This window comes from Alternaria burnsii (genome assembly GCF_013036055.1).
Source record: "Alternaria burnsii strain CBS107.38 chromosome Unknown 715, whole genome shotgun sequence".
Lineage (NCBI taxonomy): Eukaryota > Fungi > Ascomycota > Dothideomycetes > Pleosporales > Pleosporaceae > Alternaria > Alternaria burnsii.
Window position 1 is genome coordinate 662085 of NW_024066116.1, and position 19101 is coordinate 681185.

At 51.5% G+C, this 19101-nt stretch overlaps 5 protein-coding genes across 5 annotated transcripts; 2 read left to right on the forward strand and 3 right to left on the reverse strand.

Moving 5' to 3' along the window:
- Nucleotides 1–1861: 1861 nt before the first annotated feature.
- On the reverse strand, nt 1862–4019 carry GT037_007368 (potassium transport protein 1; the record flags this gene model as incomplete). Its single annotated transcript, XM_038932415.1, has 2 exons — nt 1862–3681; nt 3731–4019. 2 exons carry the CDS (start codon nt 4017–4019, stop codon nt 1862–1864), a joined length of 2109 nt encoding a protein of 702 aa, XP_038784903.1.
- A 747-nt stretch (nt 4020–4766) lies between these two features.
- GT037_007369 (uncharacterized protein) lies at nt 4767–11910 on the reverse strand (the record flags this gene model as incomplete). The annotated part of the gene is made up of 12 exons (XM_038932416.1): nt 4767–5828; nt 5895–6014; nt 6066–7948; nt 8445–8923; nt 8973–9255; nt 9304–9581; nt 9629–9889; nt 9944–10054; nt 10115–10319; nt 10407–10590; nt 11133–11807; nt 11854–11910. The coding sequence occupies 12 exons, from the start codon at nt 11908–11910 to the stop codon at nt 4767–4769; spliced, it is 5598 nt and encodes a 1865-aa protein (XP_038784904.1).
- A 384-nt stretch (nt 11911–12294) lies between these two features.
- Nucleotides 12295–13161, forward strand: GT037_007370 (cytochrome c oxidase polypeptide mitochondrial precursor; the record flags this gene model as incomplete). Its single annotated transcript, XM_038932417.1, has 4 exons — nt 12295–12388; nt 12439–12546; nt 12633–12791; nt 12884–13161. 4 exons carry the CDS (start codon nt 12295–12297, stop codon nt 13159–13161), a joined length of 639 nt encoding a protein of 212 aa, XP_038784905.1.
- Nucleotides 13162–13332: 171 nt separating this feature from the next.
- GT037_007371 (cgi-121-domain-containing protein) lies at nt 13333–14312 on the reverse strand (the record flags this gene model as incomplete). Its single annotated transcript, XM_038932418.1, has 2 exons — nt 13333–13848; nt 14160–14312. The coding sequence occupies 2 exons, from the start codon at nt 14310–14312 to the stop codon at nt 13333–13335; spliced, it is 669 nt and encodes a 222-aa protein (XP_038784906.1).
- Nucleotides 14313–14500: 188 nt separating this feature from the next.
- Nucleotides 14501–18014, forward strand: GT037_007372 (transcription factor cys6 protein; the record flags this gene model as incomplete). The annotated part of the gene is made up of 4 exons (XM_038932419.1): nt 14501–14739; nt 15131–15311; nt 15475–16152; nt 16200–18014. 4 exons carry the CDS (start codon nt 14501–14503, stop codon nt 18012–18014), a joined length of 2913 nt encoding a protein of 970 aa, XP_038784907.1.
- Between the last annotated feature and the right edge of the window lie 1087 nt (nt 18015–19101).

Below are 19101 nucleotides of genomic sequence, written 5' to 3' on the forward strand. Positions count from 1 at the left end.
TAGTGAATGGAATAAAAAAATCCACAATTTCAATCTCCACATAGCTCTAGACAACTCATTGTGATGTGTACTTTCAACGAGCATTACCCTTGCGCATGTTTAGTCCTGATATCTCGCTTGCGGTACTTGCCTTCTTAATCCGGCCTGTTAAGCGAGGGGTGTCAAACACGACAGTCCACCTCACCTTCTATACATCTGCATACTCGTTATTCACCACAGTATGGTGTAGTTACTACGTTGAGGAGTTTGACTTCCAACACAGCATCTATACTAGAGCCATCACAAGTCGCCTTTCAACCATCTGGACCACTTGCATAAAAACAGCATAAACCACTTCCAAGCACGATATGGTCACCATTATGGATTTCACATACTTATGTAACTTAACCGTTCATCAACCGATCTTGACAGCGGCAGCCTTGTGACCCAAGCCGCCTATGGCAGTGAACCGTACCGCAACCTTAAGGCATATACACCATCTGCCGTCCGGTGAAACAGTAACGGAACATTCCGTTTCGCTGTGCGAAGCGAACCTTGCGTCTAGATTTTCCTTTCCAACTAGTCGGCCGTTGAGATCGTTCGCTTGTTCGTTGCGGCGACCTGACCAGGTGGGGTGCGTGTTTGGTAGTTGAAACGTTTTCCACCGCACTAGGTGCTTTTCGCAACGGCTTGGTAACGGCACTACGGGTAATATTGTCAGCTGACATGGCAGATTGTATCGTGAAGCTGCCAACTTTTGTTTGACAACGATGATAATCGAGATATGTGGTTCGAGTTCATGCATGTGCGGCCAAATGTCAATGCATTGTGGTAGTATGGTTACACGTGATGAGGTAAAGTGGATGCCAACATACGCGTCGTCCTTCGCACTCTGCATGTCGCCAAAGAGTACTGTCAATCGTGGCAAACCTGTTAAGAATTCCAAATAATACATCTTAGTAACAAGAGACATGATTTGCGCAAAGGTTCGGCATGCCGTGTTCCTATTCTTGAACACAGACCCCATGTCAGCTTTGCACATCTCCCGCCGTCCCGCGAACGTCATTTGACTCGCTCCTACCGATCCTATTAAAAAGCGCCACAGCCCGTCCGTCCGCCTAGCATCTTACCAGTGCGTTTTGTGTAATTTCCCAAATCTTAGGAAATTCATGCCTTATTGCCTGAGAATCCTCCCATGATCCTTTCCCTCGGATCCCTGCAAAACACGCCATCTCATCGACCAAAGATCCTTTCGTCCCATCACCTTTCCCCACCAACTAGCTCGGGGCCCAAGCTGAGTCAATTTCCATGTCCCTGGTTCACGCATATGCCGAGTTCTTATGCAGATCCACGCCCCGGTGAGTGTGGTTGGGCCCGCCTCTGTGGACACTTCAGGGTGCGTTTGGCGATATTTATGCGAACTGGGATTGAGACCTAGTAGGGATCTGTGAGCGCCTTAGTTTCGAGGCGCATAAGTGTGGCGTGTAAGCGATGGATGCGCGCGATGGAATGGAAGCCTTGTAGGGCTGATAGAATTTTGCTGTATGCAAGTCTGAGGGGAAGATGACGTTGAAGGAAGTGGTGACTTCGGTGATATCCGTGATGCGTGTGCGTACATGCATGAGTGAGGGGTTCTGGAAGTGTGACCGAAGCTTAAGATGTATGCATGGGGCGATGGGGATCGGTATAGTCGCCTGATACGTACAAAACGTCCTTCTCCGGATCCGGAGGATGGTTGTCGGACCGTGTAGTAGTAGTTGGGTCAATCAGCGCTCGTGACTCTTCAATGCGACGTAATCGCTCTGACTATCTGGGATCATGTTTGGCCGATAGTACTCCCGAAAAAAACATGTGAGTTGTGCAGCGATCGCGGCCCTTCTCATCAGGGGTTGGATTGTGACACCGTCTCTTGCCTCTCTTCCTGACTAGTCTCGTTGTTTGGTTGCGACCTTCTCCTGTCCTCTGGGTCCTGGTCACCCTTTCCGGCCTTCTGTTGATGCTTACCACTTCCCTCGATATCATTCCTTAGCTCTGCTTCTTCTTGTGGGTCTTCTGTACCCGTCGCGCTGTACTCTTGGTCCATACGATGCATAAGCTCTTCGCCAGGTAGAAGAATACTTCGATCGATTGCCAGAGGCAGGCCACGATGCCTACCACGCAGCATCGCAGCCATCAACACGACTTTGCTCAAGCTCGCAAAGTCGCCACTTAGACTGTAGTTCTTGCCCGGTACACCGAGGCTCAAACCGACGGTACCATATGCCGATGTGACTTCGAACAGAATCGAGAAGATGCTGAACCCAGGATCTGCCTTGTTGATATGTCCTCGCTCAATGATACATATCAAGAAGAAGACGAAAAACTGAAACCAGATGTCGTAGGAAAGCTGTTTCTGTAGATGTGATGCGATTCCGGCAGCACTACTATCGTGCTCCTCTAGTCCAATCGACTTCTCTTCGTACGTGTTCGTTTTGCGCAGCACCAGCGTCATCGGGTAGATGGAAACGTACATGATGACTAGATATGCCACCAAGCACGCTGGTGCGAGGGAACTCATGTTGATGATGTATGCGCCGCTGGTACGTAGTCCGCTAGCCATGAAGAGACCATCCACTACCCGAGTGCCAGTGGAGAGGGCTTCAACATCTGGCATGCCGATGTTCAGAATCTCAAAACAAAGCCAGGCCGTGATGTCAATGCCGAGTTGGACAGCAAAAAGGTATACTGTTTCGCGCTTCGGGAAAAGGTATATGAAGCAACGTCGTGGATGTTGCAGGAGAAATTGCATCGTGTTCCTCATACGAGAATTTCTTGGTAACAACTTCTTCATGATCCATATAGTAATGCGGAGTAGAATCGGGAATTGTGTCTGACCAGCGAATGCCAAACATGCAGCGGTAAGTAGGACAAACCAATTACCGCTGAAAGGGATGAAGTTGGCATTGAGCACATTGAGTCCACCATTGGCAAACTCAGTCACTGTCGCAAAGAACGCCCACCATCCCGGGTTGATGGCCCCTGGTTGGTTCTCGTATAGTGTATTCTTGGTGTCGCCTCGATAAGCGTATGGTAGTAAGAAAGTAATACCCAGTAGGTACCAGAAGATCTGGTAACCTACCAGGATGAGCAAGAGAGTTTGTAGTGCGCGATACTCTACACCTCCGAGTTCCATACGATCTTGCTCGCTAAGCTCTCGAAAGCGGCCTTTGGAGTCGAGATGAGGCTTGAAAGAAACGTAGTCGTGTTTCTCAGGCTTCAGCTCTGTTGAGAAGCGATCCAGTATGCGACTGAAAAAGTTGCGAGCTGACTTGATCTCCCATGGCGTTGGTATAAAGCCAAATCCGGTCTCGTAATGAAATGTCCTTCTTCTAGACACAGGCTTTATCTTCACGTGCGGCGACTCATTCTTTCGTCGTCGCGTACTCTTTCCTGCTTTGTTTTGTTTTCCGTTCGCTCGCTGGCGCACGCTCTCAGCACTACTGCTGCTCTCGTTTCGATCCGAATTGCTGTTCTCAATGTCTCGCACTAGTCGTTGCATTGTATGCGAATGCTTGACGACGTCTGCCATCTTCTTGCGGAATAGCGCTCTTCTAATTAGCACCACAGCCGTCGAGACAAAAGGGATATTGCCAATCATTAGCAGAACGGCGAACCAAGCCTGCTGAAAGCCGGAGAGATCTCCGAGGTCAACCGAATTGAGCCCTGCACCTATTAGCCTAAGGCTTCATTATTGTTTGACGGAAACACTCACCTGTAGTGGTCATAGCACTGCAGGACAAGAACAGCGCATCAGTGTAGGTTAAGTGCGCTCCTTCAACCTCTTTCGGTCCATTAGCAAGACCCTGCCCGTAGACGATGACTGACGAAATCGCGATGACGATGATGAAGTACAGCATATGCGCGCGATAAAAGTTCAACTTGAAAACCTCCTCTTTCAAATACTTCAGAAAATCATTCTTGACCTGTCGCGGATTGCGCAGCTCCTCGATGGGGTCGTGCATCTCGTTGTCGTCGTCGAGCCGCAGCCACGACGAGCTCATAATCGGCTCCCGTGGTGGAGTATATACTTTGCGGTATTTATCCAAGACTTTCACTAAAGAAACTACCGGAATTCGTGGCGTGGTAAGATAGCTGGACCTTGTAGCAAGTAGGCTGTGTTGCTGTGCTGCCCAGGCAAAATCATGAGGAATGATGTCACCGAGCTGTCAACAACGAATCCCGCGACGGAAGCGACGCATCATCGTGGGCGCTACAGCAATGCTTTGGTCGATCTTCAGGTCCGCGGGGTTTTCGATTGGTTCTCATACTCACAGGTAAGTCGGTGTCAGATTGCACGTTGTCCCACGCAGACGTGGTGGTGTTTCCGCAGCGGTCCGGAACATGTTGTGATAAGATGCCGGAATTCCTGTGCATCCGAACATGTTTGCTGGGATCATCCATACCGTGCTACATCTCAAGGTCGGGCGTAATCATTTGGTCCTCTTGTGTTCTCGCGCTCGATTTGCGATTCGCAATTAGTTGGCTACAGTGCTGTCAAATTGGACTTCGAGTCGATTGATTAACTGGTTACGCGCGCGAGTTCACTCCGATCACCATTGATGCATGCCGGGCCATGCCACAGCCATTTTTTGAACATGACACAATCGAAATACATATCCGTATGATTAGGCTAAATCTTTGTGAAGCAAGATACATTTTCATGTGAGAAATGGAGCGACGTACCCGACTAAAAAACACGCCAATCAACTACCCGACTCCTTAGAACGCAGTAACTCTCTCCCACCATTCTACGCAACATCTTCTTCTTCAGTCGTAACAATTTCGATCTTCCCTTGCTCAAAAACCTTCCCATCCCCGTTATTCTCTAGTATCTTCTGCTTCTCCTTACTAACGACCTCTCCATCCTCATCCACCCTCTCAAAGAAAACCCCGACACGACTCAACTTCCAATGACTCCACCTCATCGCCGTCTGACTCCACCCACCTAAACTGCCAAAACAAGTACTGATCCCCACAAATCGCTCTCCCTCCACTGTCTTCCTAACCCACCAATCTTTGCACCCTGGTAGTCCAAAATAGCCAACACGGCCAGATTGCGTAACGAGCTTAAGAGCACGATACTGATGCTCGACATGGACTTCGGTGATGGATTCGTTATTCAGGGGAAAAGCAATGTTGTCTTTTTCATAAGATGGCTTGAATGCACCGGTCATTGGATCATATTGCTGTGAATTTTGCCTTAAGAGGTCTGTCCATAGCTCTCTAAATGTTTCCTCATGGGGATTCATATCAAGTGTCCAGCGAGGATGTTGGGCTGGGGCGGCGGTTTGACAGCCGACGAAGGAGTTTTGATTGCTGTAGATCTTCGTGCGGCCAGAATGAATGGCAGCAATTTCGTGGCTGGACTGGAACTGGTAGGATGGGGATGTCGTGTTGGTGCATGAAGCTTCTGTCCCGGGGAAGGGGCTAGTGATAGGGCAAGTGGTCGTTGTTGCGCTAGTCGAAGGCACCGATTCTTTTGCTGATTCTCCATCTACTGTCTGATTGGGCAAGTTAAAGATGGTCGCTCCACCAGGCTGAAAGACTTCAATACAGGTTTTGTTCCATAGGAAGATATCGTGCGGTATCATCTCCTCGGGCGGGTCGAATGGTGAAATGCGAGTTGACATAGGGAAGAGAGCGTGATGGTAAGAAGGATGTGACCATATCGGATATTGTCTCTGCTGGTAAGGAAGACGCGTTAGATACTTCCAGAATAGTTGCTGAGTAGTGTCGTATTGTAGCCGGGCGGTTGTTGCTGAGTCCAGTCTGGAAGCTTGGAGAAGACCGAGGCGTGAGATGGCACCGTTCTGATAATGGTGTCAGCAGCGGCTTGCGAATGAGAGAAAACAACGCTACGATATCTAGTGACTTACAGAAGCAATCTGACCTGTTAAACCCACTAGATGCATGTTGTCCAACACCACAAGCGGCCTCTGAGAGGTGGCAAGGCGGTGATTCATTACAGACTTTTCTCTTCCAGTAGTCATTTTTATCTAACTTTTATCAGTACCGCTGCTCGTGGGTAAGCATAATGCAAAACGTACCTGCAAATCTCTGATGAGACAAGTTGTGAGTGACTTTACTTCCTCAGGTCTACCATAAGTGCTCCAATCATAATTAGGGCTATTGCGGCTGAATATATCAATCTCGTCGATGTCGCATATGATTTGGTTGATCCATTCCCCTCGCTCGATATGTAATGGACGTCCTAAGCTCCCCTCGGCACTGCCAAACAGTCGCCTTTGTCCACCCAACGTGATGGAGATGCCAACTAAGAACAGGTTTTGCGAAGGATCGTGTCGCCAATACGTGTCGAGGACACAGGACCGATGACCAATCTCGTACCATGCGTGAACGAACCGTGCAGAAGTGGTCTCCGAGTCATTGGGTGAAGGGTACATTGTCATAGGTGTGGACAAGCAAACGGAGGCCTCCAAAATCGCCTTCGCTTCATCTGAATTTTCTGGTTCAGCGGGCTCGACGGGGCCTACTAATCTCTTATAAAGCGAGGCTAGTGGTTGACAACACTCCCAGATTCTGCGTCGGTTCGCTATGTGCATAAGCGGTCCCTGATTCCCGATATCGGGACGGGTCAGTGCATCAGACCAGAGAAAGAGGCTTTTGTAGTCGGTTGCATCGGTGCTGGTATTCTCGACGAAATGACCGAGTTCGTTGAACCATGGTAGGATACGAACGTGTATCATATGTTGCCAGAAGGCAGCTTCACGCGTGTAGCTGTTGACGTGGTAAGAAGCTTTCATGAATGATAGCATGTCCTTTGTGTCCATGTACCCGATAATCTCAAGGAGAATGTCGTATGGGAGAATTTGGGTCGGGTCGCTACGGACTTTGTTCGATAAGTCCAAGACCTCCGTAGCTCTATTCAAAATAGAGCCGGATAACAACTCTGGAATCTTTCCCCTGAGAGAGAGTCGAGGACCAGGATCACATACCACGTACTCCTCGCCCGGCACATTTACCCAGAATTGTTCATGTGCCATGCTATACCCATATTTCACGTCTAGAGCCGGTCTTTCATCCACCAGATGGGCTCTCATAACCTCCCACATCACATCTTTGTTGACTTCGTGTCCCTTTTCATGTCCCATGCTGTTGGCGAAGATATTGAAGCAGGCCTCGTGGAAAGGAAAAGCCATGTTCTCTTCCCCATCGGAGTACGCTGTGACGTCCAACACAGACACATTAGCATCGTTCGGATCTCGTCCAGCTTTCCGGACCACAAACGTGCCGAGTCCTTCGTAACGACCCCTGCCAGAAACATAGGCTTTGGGGTTTTCAGGGTCAGATTTATGATTGAGAGCCAGTGCGCGGCTCCGATTGAGCCACAGCAAGTCTTCTCGCGAGATCAATCTAGGGTCGAAGCTGTCCTCATCCCATTCGATAGCATCATCTTTGAGAAGGACCTCATCGAAATCAAAAGATAAGTCAGAAGTTTGTGACCAACTGTCACTGTCTCTTTCTTCCGTAGGCTTGGGCTCGGGGGTGCGGGGTCGCATAGCCACATCTGTAATCTCAGTTGCTCCCGCAAGCAGGTCGAAGTCGTTGCTGTCGACAGACTCTGTATCTTCAGAATATTCAGAATTTGAGGTTCCGTGCTCATCCTCAAAATCAGAGCCTGTATCATCTTCGGTTTGTTTTTGTAATTCATTGAGCCGCTTCTTCCTGGCTTCGTCGTCAGGCACATCTTCCGCTCCGCTGTCATCTTCTTCACTCTCGGTGTCCGACGAGCAAGAGTTCTCTTCAGCACTCGTGTCAGCTAGCCTCCCCGTTGCTATACCAACATTGCGATCCCTCTTGCGCAGATTCTTTTCCTTCATCGAACCAATTGTGACAGCCTGGATCTCTAACGTGCCCGCGCACAAGATACAGTAACAGTCGTAGGAGCCCATGATAGACAGGTAGGGCTCTGAAAGAAAGTGAGATCCTGGATACTTCGGATTGAAGGATGAAGTGGTCAATTAGATTAGAAGTGTTAGGGGTTGTATTAACCAAGCACGGTTAGCGCGCCGCCATCTTCACTATACCCGAAAGCGTGACTGCAGCCTTACGATCCCAGACATGATTTAGGCATCACACGGCAAGATCCGCAACGTCCACAACCATCAACAACGGGCTGCCCACAAGACATTATGAGATGGACAGGGGGATGATTCAAAAAGCACGACAAAGACAGCTTCAGGACGGGATGCAGGTTGAAAAGCATCCACCGCCGCAGCGCTTCTTGGGTTCTTTCGATTCAACAACTCTATAAAATAGGATCGTGAGCATTAATCACAATATACAAGACAAAAGAGAGAACATGACACCGGATTATGGGTAGGATAGGCATCTATGACAGCCCTTCAGAGGAAAGAGAACTCACGATTGTGCATCATGGAACTCATCCTCCTGCTGCGTCTCACTATCTGTCCTCCGTAGAAGGTCGTCCTTTCGTGGCTCTGGCTCTGGGTTCGAATTAAGGAGCTTGCTTGGCGGCAGTTCACGCGAAATGACCTCCCGGTTCTCGGGTGAGATGGTAGTGGGTTGCGGCATGGGCTTTTGGAGAGGTATCGTTGGGGGGTTGCTAGGATCGTTGGGGATGCTGCTGTGTTTGGAAAGCGGGGCATGAGTGGTTGTTGTTCCGTCGAAGTTGCTGGGAAGACCTACGCTCGAATCTTGTTGTCCTGGTATGACTGCTGGCTGTGATTGCACACTTGAGGGTTCGGACGGCACGGGCTGCAATGTCTCCGTAAGTGCTGGCTGTGCAGCCTCTTGTGGCTGCGGTGGTGGTGCATCATTTGCCCGCGAGGGAATGTTGAACTGCTTTTCTGGCTTTTGACCGGGCAAGATGGCATATATCTGCAGGATTTGTTTGACGACCTCATCGGGGGTCTTGCCATCACTAAATCTTGTCAGCACTTATTGCATACCCAGGGACGATGAGTACTGACATCTTGGCGTTGATGATCCAGTCAAGGTCTTCTTCGCCTTCCTCAGGACCGCCATGACCACCCTTTACACGTCTGAAAAGCTGTGGATGCCAGTCTACACCCTCGCTGTTTCGTTTCGCAGCTTCCTGCCTCTGCATGTCTTCAATCTTTGCCTTAGCATCGGTTGCTACATCCTGGTCCCTCCGTTTTACAGCCTCGCACACATCGTGCCAGAGCTTCTGCGATTCGCGGTCGTTTTGTTCTTCGAGAGGTCGAGCCGAAGGTGGGGTGTGTTTGGTATGTGCTGCATCGAAAAGTAGCTCTTTCTTGCCAGTCTATGAGAAATTAGCACATATTCGAACAGTGAAGCAACCGAGACCTGCCGTCAAGTCCTTGATGTACATCTCCTCGTTCCACTGGCCCGAGAGTTCGTACAAGTTCTTCCCGCTAGAGTCTTTGATGTAACCACCAATGGCGTTGTATGTTCCACTGAAATAACCCTTGGTTTTGAATTCGAGATCAGCAGTTAGTCCTGTCTCAGGGCATCGAATGTATGCGTGGTCGCCAAGTTCGTACTTCATCGTGCCGAATAGTATTCCGCGCGCGTACATGTTGGGTTGTGTAACGAAGCTGACTGTAGTGAGCTTCGAGACGTGTGATATCTGGGCTCGACTTACAATCGTTCGCCGGTGTTCAGGAGCCGCAGGACTGCAATACCCTCCATCATACTGGCGGCTGAGTTACCCAGGAACTTGCTTCGGGGCTTGAGGGTACCGTCGATGCGGATGTTGTGCTCGGGTGCCATGAAGAAGTAGCTTGACTTGGGCGGGTGGTGTGACGTTTGTTCGGAGATGTAGTAGCCCTTGGTGCCGTCCGGGTAGTCCCAGTAACCTGTGAAGACCTCACCCAGGATGGGGTTGAGCGGCTTCTTGACTCCCCTAACTCACATCAGTTGTTGCTTATGGGCGCGAGAACACAATGGATATGCATACGGGGGCTTGATGTGCCAACCACTTAGGTAAAACTTTGTCACTGCTACAAATCGCTGCACTGGGTCGTCGACCTTGGTAATGGGGAGGAGTGTCTCGGGGTGTGCCATAAAGCTACCCAACGGTCAGCACTGCGGCATGGTCATACGTAGTACGTGTAGGAGTACTACACACTTTGTTATGCGCTCCAGCATCGATCGCGGCTCGAGAATAAAGGTGGGAAGCGTCACGCGGCTCAAGTCGGCACCAGGTCGCAGTTGCGATATGATGTGAGAGAGCATGTTCCCCTGCTCCGAGTCCATGACAGTCTCGTCCTCCTTGGTAGTTTCGTCGCCGCCATCGTGTCGTCGTGTCTCGTCTATCGAGGATCCGCGGCTACCTAGAAAGTTGGGCATGTATCAGCCTCGATTTGTGCTGGAACAGAGTCGGAAGAGTCGGTACGACCGGAACAAGGGACATGACGCACTGTTGACCGACGACCGGCGGTGCTTGGAGACTATAGGGAGATGCGGCATCGTGGTTGTTCGCCGCAAAAATGAGAGAGAAGGAGAAGAGGGAGGAGCAAGTCTTGGAGGCGAGGTGGCTAGGACCAGGCAGCCAGGTGTCGGCAGAGGTTGTCTTGGTGCTTCGGGTGCCGGCGAGAGTGAGCTCTAGTCTCAGCAATGACGATGGGCGCTTCACAAAAACTAGCGACCCCGCGCGTTGAACTTGTTTGGCGGCAAAGTGTAAACATCAACAACGCTCGACTGTGGAAAGAGCATGCAATGAGGAGACTCAAAGGCCAGGCGACATGGCATACAGTCTTTTGCGCATTCATGTGACTTGCCCTAATATAGAGATCGCCAGGCTGTGTTTCTGCACATCTGCTGCCCCGCAGTCGGCACATGTCAGTGCACCATACGAAGTACGCGACACGCGCATGCGGCACGGCTCGGAGCAGTCTTTGTTTCCGAATACTCTCTACCTGCGATTCCAGGAACAGTGGCTTGACATGGAGTGGAGCCCGGGCCGCTTGTTTCTTCGACGTGGACAGAGTACCCGGTTCTAGTACGCGTCTGCATTCCGAGTGCGCCGGCGCTGAGAACTAGGAAATCATGACCTCGATGCTCCCTCAAATCACATGCTGTCCTGTAGGATACACGCTATCTGAAATTCGCCATTCGTCTATGGAGTGCTGGGTCTAGTCCAACACGCTCTCGCCAGCCTTCCCTGCGTCTTTCGCGTCCTGGTCCTGCGTCCGCTGCACTTGCTCCTTGACCTTCCGCATTTGCGCGTCGTCCTTACCTATGACCGTGACTCCGGTCTTCTCGTATTCCTTGTGAACCTGTTCCATCACTGACGGATCCACCGCCTTCGTCGCGTCGCCCACCACCCACGTTTTGAAGCCTTCCTTCTGTGCATCAATCGCAGTGAACTTCACGCAGTAGTCGGCTGCAAGGCCTACTACGTACACGTCGGTGATTCCAGCCTTGCGCAGTGTGTCTGCGAGATTACTCTTGGCCACATGACTCTTGAACGGATCCGCAAATGCAGAGTACATCTCCACGCGCTTGTCCTGGCCCTTCTCGACTACATGGTCCACTTTACTGACGTGGAGCTCGGGCAGCAGCTCAGAGCCTTTTGTTCCCTGCACACAATGGTCGGGCCATAGTCGCGTTTCTTGCGTCTCGTCTGGGTTCTCTGGGTTTTTGATGACGAACGTCGATTCGAAGGGTTTGTTGTTCGGCGCGGAGTGATTCGATGCGAACGAGATGTGATCTTGGGGATGGAAGTCTTTGGTCGCGACTTTGAGAACAAACGGATACGTAAGGAACTCGTTGATTGTCGGTACGATGTCGCGTCCACCTGTCACTGCCAGTGCCCCGTTCTGGATTTATCAGTATGAGGCCTTCTCACCACACATGGCCACTCACTGGTGGGCAGAAGTCTTCCTGCACGTCGACGATAACGAGCGCTGGTTTGAAGGCCATGGTTGATTAGCTGTTCGGAAAGAGGTAGATAGGTGTCAGTGGGAGGATCTGTTTAGCAGTTGGTGGGAGTAAGAGGTCTCGAGGTTAGCAAAGATAACGCAGTCGCACAAGACACCTTTATAAGGATTCTTGAACGTCTAAGATCAAAGTAGCGCAGTCAACAGCGCTGCATACATATGCTGTAGTGCCCGTGCAAGCTGTTCAGGAAGGAGCAGTTGATGAATCAACGACTCTCAGGTGTGGCAGCCAATGCAGCCTTCTGTGGCATGCCTTACCTAATCGTAGCGCCAAGCCTCTGCCGTCGGCTCGTCAATTCACGACTGAAGAACATCACCAGCTCGATAACCACGCCCACCCTCTCCACTCCACCCAATCGTTCTCGCCATGTTCGTCCAGCGCTCTGCTATCGCCGCAGCAAGGCGTGCGGCCCCCCGCGCCATTGCGACCCGCCGCACCTTCACCACCACCTTTGCTCGCTGTATGTCTCGCGAGGAGCTATCGTACGATGTGCCATTGACACCATAGCAGGGGAGTCCACCGAGAGCAAGGAGGCCAAGGAGAGCAACATTGCGCAGAAGGAGACCGGCCACTCGGCCGACTCCCCCAGCGTCCTCGCCGGCTTCAAGAAGCTCGACCGTATGTTGCGCCCGCACCTCGTCATCCGCACCGCCGCGGCTACGACAGGCCGAAACCATCAATTGCTGACGAGGCCAATTCTGTAGAAATCAAGTCCGAGGCCGACCTTCTGCCCCCCGGTGCGCAGCCCGGTACCGTCCCCACCGATGCCGAGCAGGCGACCGGTCTTGAGCGTCTCGAAATTCTCGGAAAGATGCAGGGTATCGACATCTTCGACATGAGGCCATTGGACGCCAGCCGTCTCGGTACGTTATGCTACCCCCCGGAAGATGAAGGAACATGCGTGTTGCGCGGTTTTAGACTCCCGGTGGTGTGATGTGATGCTGATATACCGCAGGCACGATGGAGGACCCCATCACCGTCAACTCCGCTGGTAACGAGCAGTACGTTGGTTGCACTGGTTTCCCCGCCGACTCTCACAACGTCCTCTGGATCACTCTTACCCGCGAGGAGCCCAAGTCCCGCTGCATGGAGTGTGGATCCGTCTACGAGATGAAGTACGTTGGTCCTGCAGACGACGCTCACGGCCACGACGACCACCACCACGACTTGAACCAATACCCCAGGCCCAAGAACATGGCCGACTTCCTCAAGCCCGAATACATGGAGGTTTAAGCTTTGGTGCTTTTGTCATAGATTATGGAGTGTAGATATATCTATATGGTCGCGAAGACTTGTGGCATAGCTGGAGAGAAGTTTCTTTGAGTTGAATCGTGTGTTCTACTCATACGTCTGTGGTGCTCGTATACTGTCGTCTCATCATCTCTCATACGATCCCATCTCTTTTCACGACCCTTTCAGGGCAATAATACCCAGAACAACGCTTTCAATGTCCTTCTTTTCCTCCGCTTTCCTCCTCTCTACGTCACCACCATTCCCATTAACTGCGCCTCTCTTACCCTTCTTCCCACCATCTCCACCCAATTTGTACACCTTCTTCACCTTGTCGACATCACACCACATACCCAACTCCTCCCCTGTCTCTCCCAACTCAACACTAGTTCCTTCTACCGCACTTCCCAAATGCGAACTTACGCTCTCATTCGTGATACTCTCATCCTTTTCGTAAGTAGACTTTTCATCTGTTAACGCAATGGATGATGGAGACAAAGGTAGTTTAACGGCAATGAGCGCGGTGGTGGTATCGGCGATGCCAAATTTCTTATAGGATTCTCCGATATTGTTGTTGGGTGAGAGGCGAAAAACTAGTTCGGAATGGGGAGTTCGCGTTTTTGCGCGGTGGGTTAAGTGGCCGTGGAGGGCGAGGAAGGTGGCAGAGAGGAGGTGATGGGGTGTGAGTATCTAGGGGGCAAATGTGTTAATATCATGTTGAGGTGCTCAAATTAGTGCTGAGATGAGATGGAGTATCTAGCTAGCTTGACCAGAAGCCATAATGCTTCGCTCCAGCATATCTATCCATGTTGATACGAGGATAAAATATTACACACCCCGTAGGATCTTATCACGAGAAAATAATTAAAGTTCAAGATTGTATCTCAGATGACTCAGCGACCCTGGCATGTCATTGCGGGGGGTGGCTGGCATCATCGTTGATGAAAAAGTGATGCTGGTAACGAGAAAAAGCAATGAACAGGTAGTGAACCATGACCTACCATGGATGCATCCAAGAAGGCATAGTCGTAGTCTGGATTGGCCTCGAGTAATTGACGCCTCAGGAAGGAGGCGTTTTTGACATCCTTGAAAAGAGCCACGTGGACAGGGTAGGCCTCGTAGTGCGGCAATGAGAAGGTTCGCACGGACGCCATGAGGTGCCTTGTGTGTTGGCGTGATTTTGATGTGGGCGTAAGTTTGGGTGTTGATATGCACCAGGTCGGAGTTGGAACCTAGTCGGAAATGGAAGGCCTAGACGAGGGGTTCGGTCGTTTGGAATGTTTCGTTGGTTGCGTGGTAGCGGTGACTGTAATGGATGATGGTCGCCGTGATGTCCCTCTAGATGATGCTAGGCGGTTCGTCAGACCGATTTGCATTGGCAATCTCCAAGGATACCAGATCGTGGGTGAGTCTAAAGCTCGAGGGCCGCTTTGGGCAGGAGCGGGGACGGGCAAGCTATGAGTTAGTCCCAGAGAAAGCAGAACCTATGGCGAATCAGGACGGATCATCGTGTCGATCGGCAACAGAACAAACTAAATTCGCCGAATATGTCAGGGCAGGCACCGTCACAGCCGTCTGGAGGTCAAGGTTTCAAGGCAGTGTGTGGCCAATAAAGGACGGACTGGAGTCGATAGCTGAGGGCTTGCGGAGAATGGGCCTGTTCCCTTGCAGGCATCGCCGAGAAACGCGCTTTCAATCGCACCCTTTCACTCCCAGCGCAGCCAAACCTCACCTCTTCCTTCACTCTCTTCGCAGACCGGACTACAGACTGCTTCAGAGGTCGCGCTGGATCGCCGCGACGCTCAATTCCCCAGCAGCCAGAAAACTCGAGGCGAAAAGTCATGTGTCTTTCGTTTGACAGGTGATAGTCGCAAGCCACCCGAGGCGCACCACCTTTGCTGGGTTTACTTGCATCGGTCTTCTCCATCGGCATTTCCCGTCTCGTTCCTGTTTCGACGTGCATTACGAAAAGTATGGCCACCAAGCGACCCCCGGACGATGACCCCAATCTTGTCTCCAAGATCCAGCGAATCGAGCATCAAGACCCGCTGAGTCCACAACACCGCCCGTCCAACAACAATGACTTTTCCGGCTCGGTCAAGAAGAAGCTCGCCGACTCCAAGCGGACGGGTCAGGCGTGCGATCGGTGCAAGGTACGTCTTACCCATTGCCACGGGGGAGATGGAGATGGAGGCTTCACCAGGTCGATGGGGCAAGTCGCATCGCACAAGCATTTCGTCGCGCCTGCGACGTCATCGCGACGCGCCTTCCTCTTACATGTCGTCCAGCAAACAAACAAACTAACAACAACCACAGGTGCGCAAGATCCGCTGCGACGGCCGACCCGAAGGATGCACACCATGCGAGCAGAACAGGACGCCATGTCGCACCACGGACCGAATCACCGGGCGCGCCACAGTACGCGGCCACGCGGAGGCCATGGAATCGGAGAACTCGTACCTGCGCGCCCACATCGCTGACCTGCAGGCCCAGCTGAAGGAAAACCATATCGAACCCCGAGCGCCACCTGCCTACAACGCCTTGCAACCACCCAGCCATCCATGGTCTTCAGCCTCCAACGACGGCCAAGCTTGGAACGATGGACCGCGGCGGACAAGCACCTCCCCACTACCAGGCTATGTCGCCGCTGGCACTCCGGTCAAGATCGAATCTCTGCCTCAATTCAAGCACGGTTCAATTGGCGACAACTACCTCGGCGTTGCGGCTGGAGATGCACTCCTGAGCCACATCAAGGGCACATCACTGTCAATCTTCGGCACCGAAATCAACATCACAGACTTCATGACGGGCGAGGCTGAGTATGAAAGCTCTCCCATGTCCTACACGACCCTGGTCAATGTCACCATTGGCGGTGAACATGTCGAGGAACCGCCACTACCGGCATATGGCGAGCTGCAAGAGTACGCCATCTGGTATCTGCGGTCACTGAACCCCTACACAATGTTTGTGCACAAGCCTACCTTTATGGAACTGGTACGATACGCTCCTGCCGCCACACGTCATCATGCTAACGCACACAGATCTGGAGATTTGGCAATGACCCCAGCTTCGTCCCTTCTGCGCCCGAGATTGTAGCTGTACATTTGATGCTCGCGACCATTACCTACCAGATTGCGACCCGAAACAACCAACAGAGTGGTAGCACTATGCTAGACGACTCGCATGCCCATTACCTTTATGCGGCGAGCTTCTACAAGGAGCTTATCCGTGGCAATCACGGCTGGCAAGACGTCCAAGCCCTGGGTATGATATGCCACCATCTCCGAAACTTTCCAAAGCCTGGTGCGGCATGGATCATGACTTCGACTGTCTATCTATTCGCAGTACAACTTGGCCTACACAGATCTGTCAAGGTCTGGGCCGACGGCGCAGGGGAACTGACCAAGCTGGATATTGAGATGAGAAAGCGAGTCTACTGGACCGTACACGCGCTACTTGTCAATCTGAACGGGAAACTTGGACGGCCCATACCCATTAGCAGAGATGACATCGACGTCGAATTCCCAGAACCTATGAATGACTGCCTTCCTGGCGAAGGAGCCAAGCTGGACTCGTTTCACCAATGCTCGTTTCAAGTGGGCATTCAAGTTGCCAAATACACCGTCTGGGAGATGGAACTCTACAAGACTATCTATGCTGTGCGGCACTCGCCAAAAGCATACGTGGAGAGCCTGAAACGTCTTGAAGTCGGCATACAGCAATGGAAAGAGGAAATCCCCTACGAGTTGCGCGATCCGTCGCACGCGTCCGAGGACGATCATATTTTTGCACTTTATCTGGAGTACTGGTACCAGGCGTTCAATTTGCTCCTGCACCATCCTGGTGTTTGCAGATCTACTGACCCGGCCATACTCAGTTCCAACTTGGACAAATGCTTAACCGCATCGCAGAAGATGTTGCAGAACTGTACAATGATGATGGAGAAGAAGAGTCTGGACATTCCCTGGATAAACACAGTCGTGTACATCGCCGCTGCATTCACAACTCTCTTCATTCAGTCTATGAGGCAAGATCAGATGTCGCCCGTAGACATGACTAAACTCAAAGCTGACATGTCAGCTTGGGTCAATGTGCTTGGCGAATGCGATCATTTCTTAGGATCTGGGAACAAGCTCAAACATGCCATTGCAAGGATCGTCGATCAGTCGCTTGGTAACATCAACGACAGCATTGTCAAGCGTACTGCAACCGAGTCTCTCGCTCGTGTGGCAATGCAGGCTCCTCGCTCGGCGTCCACTGCCCCCACATATGACAACAGCGGGTATCGGGAACAATATACAACACCATCCAGTGGACCTACAGACCCTACGCTCACTTCACAGTCGGGCGCATACAATAATCTGTCAGGAAGCACCACACATCCATACAATCTCGGAACCCCCATGCCTATGCCTCAACAGACCAATAGGGTTTACGAACAACAAGCATACAGCAGTGGCGATGAGACGAACATGCATGTGAGCCATGCAGCAGCGTTGGCAGCAGCAGCCTCCGGCAGCATTTCGCAGCCTTCTACCGATGCGTACGCCTACGGTAACGCTCAAATTGCCAATAGCGGTCATCAGCCCACATATTCAACCAATGGGTACGCAGCCCAGGACTGGAGTCAATGGACACGAGCGTATATGCAGCCACAACAGGGACAGCCCGGCGAGTACCTAAATACAGCTACTACCCTCATGACCCTGGGCCGAGATTCCGGATCCCAAGGGACCGGAAGTGATGGTCAAGGGCTTGTTCAAACATCTGGGGTTCAGGGCCACGCTCCGAGTCATTGGCCAGAAATCCAGTTCCCGAATGCCGCTAATGGCAGCAACCACATGGCTCAACATTGAGCTGGGAACGATACATCATATAACAAGAAGGCTGTGTACCTTCGGCTAATATACATGGGTATTTGAAACTTTCCGGTCCGGCGTCGTGGCATGGCAATCTTCGATACCCGGCATCTGGACCACTTTGTGGGGTTAATGTAAGATTATATGAAGCGGCTCTTCTGCAAGCTGCACGCTTTGGTAATATTAATTGGAAGACTTCTTTCTTTTGTGTATGATACTGGCTTGGAGAAACAGGGTTCGTTTTTCGGAGAGAGATGGTGACATGACCGACCGGTCAATGTCGGTTAGCTGGTCGTAGATGTGTTGTCACTGGAGGTGTGTTGACTGGTTGCGATGTAGCAAGCAAAGGACGAGATCAATTCGTGAACATGAGAAATAATCATAATTTCAATGTGCGCGCTCCCAGGTCAACGATTGTGGTTATATCATACCAACTGTTTTATCCAACATGTTCTTCTTTGCCTACAAATGTAGATATCGGCCGAACTCGCCACGCGATCTACTTCCACCGTCTTCCAGACCACATCTAGATAGATTGACCGCCGTCTACTACCCGGCCGTCGGCTCAAAGCCACAGTGCTCACCAGACCCTGCGCAAGGCGCATCATTCTAACAATTAAACCTAGGCTAAAGGAGGAAGCCGGCTTGTTCGCTTGGCACAACCCCGCCAATGAACGATTATCGACCTTCCACTTCGCGAACCAAGGCCCGATAAGCTTCCTGTGCTTCGATCCACCGCGCTTGGTCACTACACAAACCTCCTTCTCTCTTTGGCAATGGTGGTACGCGAACAGTACACAAGATCTACCAAGCTTTTTGGTTTCGGTGCTATCTGCGGTTTAACAGGCGCACAGCGAACTGCACCGGTAATGAGGCGAGTGTTGTTAGGCCGCCTGCTGATCGATTTCCTGGTCCATGGATGCACGGCAAGGGAGGAAAGGTAAAATGGGGAAAGCGTGGTTTGCACGCGGTATGTATATATGGCTTGCTCCCGGTTTGGAGGGTTGATTGACCGTTGGTTCGCATTGCTCCTCTTCCTCGAGTTCCTGTTGTCGTTTGAGCAGTTGCGATTGGGCTGTGAGTT